Genomic DNA, 12,204 nt, shown 5'->3' on the forward strand with positions numbered 1-12,204 from the left:
TTATCGAAATTTGAAAATTGCATAAAATGTTTTTTTCCTGTCAATTTTTCATTGCGGAATTTAGATTTTCATGAACTATATTATTATGTACTAATGTTTTGTGTATAAAGAAACATTAATCAAAGTCAATTGTTAACTATAGAAGAACAAATGCATCAAAAATTACAAATGAGGTGTCTTCGAGTGTTTTTGTTTGTTTTTGTTTTGCTATTTTTGGGGTGATTTTTTTTCAATATATCCCTGCAACCTATTAAAACTTTGCCAATTTCTACAGAAGAAGATTCAAATAACTTCAGGCAAATCTACATTGATTTGTAATGTAATTGTTTTGCTTCGAATCGTTCTGTTTAAACAATTGTACAGGTATTTACTTGGAACATCACAAAATTATTGCTGTTTTGATTAAGAGGAAACTGTCAAAAAATCTTCTCAACCAACCAAAACCCCCCTTGAAATTATACTGACGGGAAAAATCTAAACTTGGTCAGTCTGAAGAAGTAATCACTTATATGGATCGCATACGCCCAGTGACATTGATAAAATACTAGTGACAAGAGATCCCAGAGGGATCTTGGCGCCCACCATTGAATGATCTTTATAGGTTCTATGTCAGATTGATCTTTTCTCTACTTTTCCCTTCCTCTAAGTCTTACTAATCTGTGTAAATTCAGAAACAGCCCTCTAGTACTTTTCAAACAATGGGAACCTATATATAAAATTTAAGATTTAGCGATAATGGCTGTCTGTCGGCCATGTTGTTTTCGGATTGGTCCCAATATGAAAAACTAGGCACTGAGGGGAACCTACATATGAAATTTGAGAAAGATCCCTTCAGTACTTTCTCAGAAATAGCGATAACAAACTTCAATTGTCAAAATCCAAGATGGCTGCCTGTCGGCCATGTTGTTTTCTGATTAGTCACAAAATGCAATATGCATAACTAGGCACCGAGGGGAACCTGCAAATGAAATTTCAGAAAGATCCCTTCAGTGCTTTCTCAGAAATAGCGATAACAAACTTCAATTGTCAAAATCCAAGATGGCTGCCTGTCGGCCATGTTGTTTTCTGATCAGTCTCAAAATGCAATATGCATAACTAGGCACCAAGAGGAACCTACATATGAAATTTGAGAAAGATCCCTTCAGTACTTTCTGAGAAACAGCGATAACAAACTTCAATTGTCAAAATCCAAGATGGCTGCCTGTCGGCCATCTTGTTTTCCGATCGGTCTCAAAATGCAATATGCATAACTAGGCACCAAGAGGAACCTACATAGGAAATTTGAGAAAGATCCCTTCAGTACTTTCTCAGAAATAGCGATAACAAACTTCAATTGTCAAAATCCAAGATGGCTGCCTGTCGGCCATCTTGTTTTCTGATTGGTCTCAAAATGCAATATGCATAACTAGGCACCAAGGGGAACCTACATATGAAATTTGAGAACGATCCCTTCATTACTTTCTGAGGATTAGCGATAACAAGAATTGTTTACGGACGGACGGACGGACGGACGGAGGGACGGACGGACGGAGGGACGGACGACGGACCACGGACGCAGGGCGATTTGAATAGCCCACCATCTGATGATGGTGGGCTAAAAATAGAATGATATGTAGATCAAGTAAAGATCATTACTTTTTCAAATTGATGACTGAAATCCCTTTTTAAGGAAATACCTCTTACACATAACCCTGCGCGTGGGACGTTATCTTATTGTACAGTACTTTCCCTTAACGACAGCCTACTTCCTGATAGCCAAGGAAACACATTGTACAGTAAACATCATTTAACTATCACAGTATTGATAAGGTGAACTACAAATAAACTGGTACATCCGGAACTCCTCGCCAACCCGAGGATGATCCAATGTAAACTGGCAGTGCTCATCATCATTGGTTTGATATTGGAATTTGGAAATATAGGTTAGACATCCAGTTATGGTATCAGTTTCGAAGTTAAGAACGTTTAAAGAATATTTTTTAATTCATTCAAAGTATGTTTTGTATCATAAATGGTTATTCTGGAACATTTTCCTCGGGTTGGTAATGTAAGTATGATAAAAGTTATGTAACACCACCAATATGACTACAGTATATCATACCATCTCGTACACTTGTTTAATTATATTTTATTTCACCATGTCGTCATACTATTTTCGAAGTTAGTGTTAATAGGATAATGTTACAGACGAAACATCCTAAACAATAAATCGAGTCTACTGCCATCTTGGACACTACAAGTGTCGATGCTAGTACGCTTCGCATTGGTCATTAGTCTTATGAAGGTGACAGTGTAGTTATCGAAATGTCAAACCCTTAAATATCATATTGGTTGTGTTAGTATACGTTTATCATATCAAAAAAGTGTTTCAGAATGGTCTTATATATGGGAGAATGAAACGTTTAGCTGCGCTTTTATTACTTTTACTGTTTTCATGACTAAACAGACAAATGAATACGAAGTCCAAATAGGCTGTGTTGTGTTATCCTTCAACTTATATTGTGGTAAATGGACCAGGAGAGGAAAAATGCAGCGACCAGACCGGATCTCGAACCTGCGACCTCCGAACTCTCGATGGACGCTGTACCAATTTGATCTAACTGGCCACCCGCGTTCAGCCTAGTCCAGTTCTGCTACATTCCGCCCTCTTTATAACAATTTTGATTTCGTTCAGCTTTTCATTAAAAAATACAACTGTTCTTTTAAAATACGAAGTATATTGATGATTTACATATATGAACCACACTACAAGCACTAAGCTTACCTGTTAGCTGGAAGTCTCGTCTTACGTCAGACAGGTTATAAGGAGCCATGTTATTGGAGAATTTGGTACGCCATTCATCGCTCACGTTCACGCGACCAGCTTGCTCGAATAACAAAAACGAGTACACGTTTGCTTTACCCGAGGGATTCCGTGGACCTTGGAACGGCAGCATAGTCTGTTAACAATATGCATGAAACAAAAACTGTTCAAATCATTTAACATGTATAATATAATAGTATATATGTAATAGTAAATATATTTTAAAAAATTGATTTTAATTAAACATTAAAACATTGGATATTATCATTACTCAATTTTCCTAGTAACAAGTTCTATTTCTAATATGAAACCATTACAGACGTCCACAAAACGCCCTCATGGTCCTAAAGATGCAAATGTGATGGCTATTGTAACAACCCATGACGTGGAATTCGCAGTCCAACAAAACCCCTATAAACCAATTTACATAGAAATCAAACAATATCAAAAATTCTACCAATCAGAAGCCTACGTGTGGTTTCTATGGCGACCACAGCCAAACGGTTGAATTAACAGTCCCCTAATTCCCATAAATAAAAATTTTCATAAAAATTAAACAATATTTAAATTTTGACCAATTACATGTAGAAGCTTCAGTATGGTTGTTATGGCAACGAAACCCATGCGGTTCAATTGCAGTCCCCTTATACCTCTATATACTTATTTTCATTGAAATCGAACAATATCTAAATTTCGATCAACTTGAGGCGAGGAAACGGCCGCCATTATGTTTAAATGTGAAACTTAGCCTACGTAAGTGACAGGTGTCCCGATGTGTACCTATAAACCAAATTTCATCGAAATCAGGTAATATTGAAATTTCGCCAAATCACAGGTTTGGTAGCCATTTTGATTACAAACTCAGAAATGTTTTGTTTAAAACGAGCACTGAACCTCGTTGGGGTGACTTATAAGAAACAATGTAATCACGATAAGTCCTCAATTTGGGGGACTTAAATAATGGATAATGTAAACCACTGAATACATGGTACTGTGAAATATGTATTATTTAATGTAAGAAGATCACATTACATATTGTACATTACCTCCGCAATAGACAGATCACCTCCCTCAATGTTCACAAACACTCCGTGTTTGATGTTGTTACCCACGTCATACACGAACAGAGTGTACAGTTTTCCCGCCTCAGCATCCCACGTGATTGATGGCTGAATCCTGGTCTCCCAAGGACTGCGTTCCTCGTCCGAGAGTGGATCAACCGTAAATTCTTTCTCAGTCGTTGTCCACGTGTGTCCACAGCCGGAGTAGCTTCCTGTGGAATTAGCAAAAATAGTTCATCTGTTACACAGATTTGAAGGAAAAGTTAAGACATATGCAGTATATGTTTATCAAGTGATAAAGTCAATATCGAGAATATATAGATAGATAGATGATATATTTCCACAGACCGAAAACCAGTTTTGTTGATTTCATTCGTCTTTGAAAAAACACGAATAATAAAATCACATTGGGAACGGAAAATCATCAACGACTTCGCAATGTGACTTCTTTTCATTACTGTATAAATAAAGGGTTTATATGTCGTACATATAGGACATTAAACTCTGCCAATAAAACACTCTAATTAGAAGCTCTACACCACTTGTTTAATCCTATGTCGTCAAATTATTAAGTTGTATTCAATCATACATTCTGCCTGAAAAAAAACTTAATAATGTTATATGGTAACTCAGGTTTTTAACCAATTATGTCTATAACAAAGAAAGCCAATCATAGGCCTTGATGTACGACCTGTATACCCATTCTACATCACGTTATAGTAATTGTACTTATATATATATATATTTATATTGATCCGCAGCTCATTGCAGTCATAAAACTGAAATATTCAAATGCAATTATTTTGAATTCTTATCCCAGCTCGACAGCTGCGATTGCACGAGACATGACAAATAACACAATATCTGTAGTTCCCACGTATGCACCTATAACATCAAGTATTGATTTTAATACGTCTGTGTTTTACAACAGTCATAATAATTTTTATAAAACTCTCACTACCGGCGTTTTCATCCAGTTCGGAAGCCATTTTTTCAATTTTTTACGTGGATACGGTATATTGCAGTCAAGAAGAAATGTATTTGTCAAATCCTTCGGAAAAAAACATTTTCTGGCGACTGGAACTTTGCTTCCAAAATGGCGTTTCAATTTCACGTTCTCTCCTCCCTTATCATTACTAGAAAATAACTAGAGAGTCTAACATTACGCAAAAATGACATACGTGGCTCTTCATTTGAAATTGATACCGTTCAACATGGATACATGTCATAAAGCTAACGGCCATTTCGTAACCGCATAATCAACACAGATCGTAGTGTGTAAACGGCTCCAGCGAGACAGTTGATTCCCAGAAGGACACGCAGATTTAAAAGTCACGTCTAGGTGTGTTGTTTATGGTTTCAGCTGAATTTCCTGACATTGAAGGGAGATGTTTATCTATCATGATAGCTGTAATGTTCATACAGCCGCCATTGGAACTAGTGCTCGTTAATACATGCGCAATACTATACATCAGAACACGGGCACTGTGCCTGCATATATATCAAATGTAATCAGTAATCTTCAAACCGACTATTTCAAATATAGTATCGTGATTGGGTCAGCCCTTCGCCCTTATGCGACGTCAAATGGTTGGTTATATCGTGGTACAAAGCCAATATCGTCAGACATTTCGAGGGAAAAGTACAACAGAATCATATGTCTAGTGCGTTTTACATGTCCCTAATTTTCGGATCTTGGTACTTTGGCCGTAGTCCTGGTATGAAGTGTCTGTGATTGGCTTTATCGTGGCATTCAAATAACACCATAAGATATTTTGAAAGTTGTACACCAGGAGCATACAACTAGTATGTGTCACGTGTCCTTTATTTACCAGTCATAATCCGTTGTGTATCGTGACGTAGTAGATAACACCTTATGAACCACGTGACATGGATATACTGATATTATATCAAGATTGGTTGAAGACAGACGATTGTGGAAATCAATTGTGCATTGTTTGTCAGGGATACGGAGCGTTGGCAATCATAACGAAAGACTGTTAAACTGTTAAGTAATAAAACTAAAAATAACAGTAGCAATAAATTAAATGAAATACTTTCAGAAAATTTAAATGATCGCAGCATCATAAATATTACCTACATAAACAGCATTGTAGCTGAGAATTGTGTGGAGGTGGATAATTGAGCACCCAGGATTAAACTACTTCCGACTGACAAAAAGCTTCGATATTTCGGTTTGTAAGGCTCGCCTCGACTCCTGTACAAGCATTTTTGTGTAACATCAGGTTCGTACAAAGGGCTCATTCCCCGAACACCAACTCTGGTGAAGACAAAGGGAGGTGTTATTGTAGGAAGTTCTTTGAAGTTTAGTTATAGCCTGTTTCAATATGGAATACCAACTCAGGTAAAAAAAAAGGGGGGGTCAATTCAATTCAATTTATTTATTCCAAATGCAACACAGCATATAGGATAACACAATATTCATATATATGTATACATATTGCAACTTGAATGACAACTCAGGTAAATAAATCAGATATATAGTTTTCTAATACAAAGCATATCATATAGATGATTTTACTAGTAATAAAAATGAAATAAAAAAATCAAATTTCCAAAGCACTATGCCTAACTATATATTTTATTATCAATATTAACAATATCAGATTACAATATATATATAAAAACAAATAAAAATCAGAAGCTATTTCCTAAATTCAAAGCACTAAATATATATATATTACTATTTATAATGACAATATCATATTAAAATATACATGTATATAAATATGTAAACATGTAAACTAAAAAAAAAAAAAAAAAAACTAAGTAGTATATCTCGAGCACAATCTGGTTTTGGGAAAGGATATTCAACCACTGAAAATATTTTCATACTACATGTTCTTATCTCTATCTATTTCTCTAAAAATAAAAAAAAACTATACTGTTCATTTATTGATTTTAAAAAGCGTTTGATACGGTGTGGCGTATCGGATTATGGAGAAAAATGCAGACCTCTTCTCTCACGGGTGAAATTTTCAAAGTTATCAATAATTTATATAATAACACTAAATCATGTGTTCGAAACGGAAGTGAGACATCTGATTTGTTCATGTGTAACGTCGGTTTAAAACAAGACGAAAATTTGTCACCATTTTTTTCTATATACCTTAACTATTTAGAAGATTATCTTCAACAAAATAATGGTTCTTGTTTGCAAGAAATTGATAGTTTATGTCAACATACTCTCGGTGTATATGTTAGATTATTTGTTATTTTATATACAGATGATACCGTATTGATGTCCGAATCTCCTGAAGGGCTACAAAGTGCAAGAAAATCAAGTAGCAGACTTTAAATGGCTTAGCTATATAAAACAAATACTTAATGATACTGGTTTTAACAACATGTGACCATGTAATGATCGTAATTGCTTATTATGTCATAACGGTATTGGTGATGAATACCACTATTTATTTCAATGCAATGATATTTTAGTGACAGAGTTTAGACACAGATACATTCCAAATTATTACTATATAAATCCAAGTTTAACTAAAATGGAAGGTATGTTTGAAATATGTAACAAGTCATTATTATCTAGAGTGAGTCATTTCCTGAAAATTGTAGAAAAACTTTGTATTTCAAGTAGATAATAGATAAGTATATTATTTCATATGTTGTATTGTAGTTATTATATGTATAGCGAGATAACATTGTTTATAACATCGTTAGTATATACACTCTTGTATTTTCATGTTATTACCCTGTAAGCTTTGTACATTGTTTTGTCATATTGACCTCTTGTTACACACTTTGTGAATAGTGAATAAAATCTTTAAATCTTGAATCAGGTGAGTTGATTTACCTGTGTTCTGATTTACCTGTGTTCTTACACTGAGAACATTTCTGTAACAGACTATAACTCCCTATCAACACATCTTAATCCCTATGTAAACACCCCTCCCTAACCAGAGTTGGTGTTCGGGGAAGACCCCGTACAAAGCCCTATACAGACCGGTTACTTTTTACCATTTTAGCTCGCCGGGAATTGGTCCAGGACATTCGAAGCTACATTGTACTACTATTCCTCCGGTGACGGCGAGTACAGTGTCGACGGTGTTCGTAAACAGCAAGGTTAAAGGGTTTGTTTATAAAACAGTGTTGTGTCAATATTAAAGAGGATACCACTTAGTCATTTGACGTGTGTGCTCCTTGCGACAACACCTTTCAGTTGGTACCGGCTAACTTTGACCTCGACAATTGACCTACTTTTAAAAAAGGCTTTAACCTTGGCCATTGTATGTTAACCGTACCAGATAGGGCTTTGATTTTCGACGTGTGTTCCTTGTTACATTACCACTGGTACTTAATTGGCGGATATGAACTAGACAATGGCTTTTGACTTACCTTTAGAAAATCTTAACTTTAGTCACAGTATGTTAGCCAAATAGACATTCCTATGTGTGCAAAGTACGGTAAAAACGTCTTCAAAAATTTACTGTTCGCTTCGTCTTCATTGTGGTATTTTGTAATAAAAATCACTTAATTCCCTCCGCCTTGGGTATTATAAGGTTTAAATGACTTTTTTGAAGCGATTTGTTTTCCGTTACTCGAAACACTAGGTGGAGTATACCGATATACGTTTCTTGGGTTTTAAAACTACAATATAAGTCGGGTAAGGAACATATCTTATCGCAGACCTTTCTGGAGAATTTGTCTAAAATGTGTGTAATATCACACTGAAGTATACTGGTACAGGGTGATTATTTATTTTATGTCATTCTTACGTCGAAAAACGCTATAAGAACTCTCTTTTACAGTATTTAATTTCTTTCCATTTGCACACTTTTAGTCAATTTGTTGTATTCTCAAAGTAGTAATATTCATCTCGGCTCTACTCGCCCTTCAATGAAATTATCTTGTAATCCCGTGACATCGTCTGGGATAACCTGTTTTATCTCCGAGTTTAGAAGAATGGTACCCGTGAGTGCTAGTGAAAAGGATGTCGTTATTTTGTTTCAGTGTCTCCATCATCGAACATAGCACCATGAATTTACTATTTCAATGCTCTTCCGAAAAATACCCTAGCCGGTCGGAGGACATCACACAGGCAAAATGTCTTGTAAATTTGACCTGAACAAATATCGAACTGAAAAAATATTGACCTTAACAAATATTTACCTGAAATTGACCTGAAAGTTACCTGAAAATGAGGTCAATTTCACATGAAGAAATTTTTATGTGAATTTTAGGTCAATTTGACCTGAAAAAAACGTCATGTGAAATTGTCCTGAATTTGGCAGATGACATTTTGCCTGTGTACCCATTCATGTGACGTAATCCCCTTTAAGAAGATATTTCCGATGTTAAAAGTGATATTTGTTGGTGAACGATGCGTCATTTGATTCAAAGAGTGACCTCTTGACTTCTTACATCGGGAGTTACAAACGAATCTTACTTTTTATCTCAGAATGTCAAGTTTAATAGTTTTCCGACAGATTTTTATTTTTTACACATTCATGATCATCGCTCAACAAGTAGGTACAAATGTAGATGATCGGAACCATGTACCTTGGATGCCGAGATGCGTCAGGGCTTTTTCCCACTGGTTTGGGATGGGGCTTTTTGTCGCATTTTGTAAAGAAAATTGGTTCATTGAAAAAGATTTTGTTAATGAGTAACCTGTTAATTTTGGGAATTTTGCTTAAAAAGAAAATAATTTCAATTAGGAATTGACCCATTAACGGGTCCCAAAAGCCCTCAGAGAAAGCCCTTTCCGTGTAGGCTTAAGCTTTTAGCATATTTAATTAACTTTTTGTTTCAATATCCAACTTACCGGCAGGAGAGGTGAAGTTAACGTTGATGTACTTTTTAACAAGATTGGCGTCGATGCCGGTTGAGGAGAAGAGTCGGCTGATGATGCTGTCCTCCACTTCCGGGAAGGGATTCGAACAGCCAATTACTTGTGTCTCAGGTTTAGGACACAGTGTACGATATGGACTGCCAAACCAGAAAAGATCCTTCCGCGCCGCCCGTTCTAAAATCTTCACCAGACAGTTCTGGAGGTCCGCTGTCCTGTTGCCTTGGGAACACGCCGAATCGCCGGTCACTGTCAACATATTCAGACAATCGTTAGACAAAGTAATGGAAACACATTCAGAATTTATCTACCGATTACTTTAGAAAGTGAGTGCGAGTCGGACATCTTTGTATCAATATTATTGAGTGGTTGTTATCAAAGGTTGATAATAAAAAAAAAAACGTCAAACATGTATAACAAAACAACAGAGAATTTCGACATAATAACGAAACCGTAATTGTAACTCAAACTCGATAAAACAAGGGGGAACAACAGAGAATACCGACATAATAACGGAACAGAAATTTTTACAAAAAAAAAAGTCAAAATCGATTAAACGAGGGGAAAACAACAGAGAATATATCTACCGATATGATAATGAAACCGTAATCCTAACTTAAAGTCGATAAAATAAGGGCAAAAGAGGGAGTTAGGGCGGTGACAACTAAGCCACTAGTCCTATCAACAAGCATTGGTCTTCGTCTGTTTGCGTTCCTTTGAACCTTTTATGGTTAATTTTTCCATCAGCAGTCGACATCTGCCACAGAAATCGTGATAATGGGAACAAGTTGACATGTAAACACCGTAGGTAGGGATATAAATTATTAGGAAAGAAACCAAGACAGTCTAACATTTTAAACACATGTGGTCAGTCTTATTAGCCATTATCCTTGACTAGTGGACTTGTTAGCCTATACAACGCTGATCTGTTTACGATTGTCTCCCTTCTCTATCTGATGACACGTTTGACGATATGGCGTGTGCTTTGCAAGTACTGTGACAGTTGCAAGCACGCATGTGCAATAAAAATGGTCACTTCCGCCGTGAGAGACGTTTTCGCGCTACTGATCTACACCAGCTTGTCTGGATTAGTTGTTCTCCCTGATCGAGATACATTTGGCATGTGTACAGAAATAGCGGCCATTAAGTTTCCGTATTGATACCACTGCTTCATTATTCTAATACTTCGATTTACAATTAGTTAGTTACTGGTTTAACGCCTACAGGACTACCCGCTACGGATTGTCTCGCCGACTATGTAGTCAGAGTTCTGTCGGTGTCCCTGGCTACAAGATTATCTCAATAAATTTGAAACCTTGTATGGCATTTAAGATGTGGAAGTCTAACGCCCTATCGGATCATAATTTACTTACATCTTACTTACAGAGATCTACAATCAACAATGGCGGAGAACAAATAAGAAAGAATAGGAATGGGTATATGACACTGGTCTTGTATTGGACAGATAAGCATAAATATTCCTACATCACTTTTGTGAACAGAATTCCTGATTCCTGATTCCACATGAACATCCACCTTGGTAGCTGCCAATTTTCACCAACATGGCGCTTATTCTTATTAGAGTTTTTATATCATTGGTGTATTTGTGACTAAATAAAAACGCCCAGGATTGATTTTAAAGTGCTATGTACGTAACGTGTGGCTCACATATCGGGAGTGACGTCAAGTGTCCTTGTCAGACTCTCTAAGTTGCTTAAAATTGACAGGGACCACGAGCTTCCTAGACTTCCTGGAAAACGGCAAAATCGAAAGATATGGCAGACAGAACAAAAACGTCTCGTATATCAATGGCCTTTAGGGACCAAATTGCTATATTGAACTCAGAAAGTTCGTTATTGCCTGACAACTTTTAAAAGTTCCATCTGTTCCAATCGAATTAACCTTACTTGGATATGGCGACGTATAGGGGGTTGGGTGCTTTACCTCCACAAGCGACGTTCGCTAATACAATTCGCCCTCTTACTAGATGTGACAAGTATCGCAGAAAGTCCCCTGTCAACTCAGACAGTAATGTAATCTTAAAAGGACACAAATGTCCCAGGAATACACATTACTGACTCTTTGTTCATTACCAGGGTCGACTGATGCTACTTCTTAACCGTTCCTTAAGCATGCCTTGTTCTCAAAGTGTAATGTTCTTTTATATTCATCGCAGTCAGTACAATGATATATTCCATGAATACTTAAAATCGCGCTTTGGAGAATTATGGATCGAAATTTTGATTTGAGAAATCCAGTTTACATACTGCGGGTCCTTTAGCTATGGATGCGTATGTCGACCCCACATACAGATACGTCGCTTTAACAGTTGATTTATGGTTTCATATTATAAAGAATCTTTGAATAATTCATAAGAAAACCATTTTTTACCCTCATGCTGGTAGGTTGCAAGTCGGTTATATATCATTTTTTTTCATTTTTTTCATTATGAGTTTGTGAAAAAATTTTCATGCATCTTTCTGATTGATAATAAAATAAAACTACCGTATTCGAAA

The 12,204-nt window shown here is 36.2% G+C and overlaps 1 protein-coding gene across 1 annotated transcript in view; it reads right to left on the reverse strand.

Moving 5' to 3' along the window:
• Window positions 1–12,204, reverse strand: part of LOC117333014 — a 61,099-nt gene that overhangs the window by 9,138 nt on the left and 39,757 nt on the right. The window contains exons 2-4 of the mRNA XM_033892124.1: window positions 9,665–9,937; window positions 3,850–4,076; window positions 2,765–2,939 (exon numbers count right to left, since the gene is read on the reverse strand). Coding sequence (XP_033748015.1) covers window positions 2,765–2,939; window positions 3,850–4,076; window positions 9,665–9,937 — 675 coding nt within the window. The remainder of the gene's footprint in view (window positions 1–2,764; window positions 2,940–3,849; window positions 4,077–9,664; window positions 9,938–12,204) is intronic.

Source organism: Pecten maximus, chromosome 8 (assembly GCF_902652985.1).
Source record: "Pecten maximus chromosome 8, xPecMax1.1, whole genome shotgun sequence".
Lineage (NCBI taxonomy): Eukaryota > Metazoa > Mollusca > Bivalvia > Pectinida > Pectinidae > Pecten > Pecten maximus.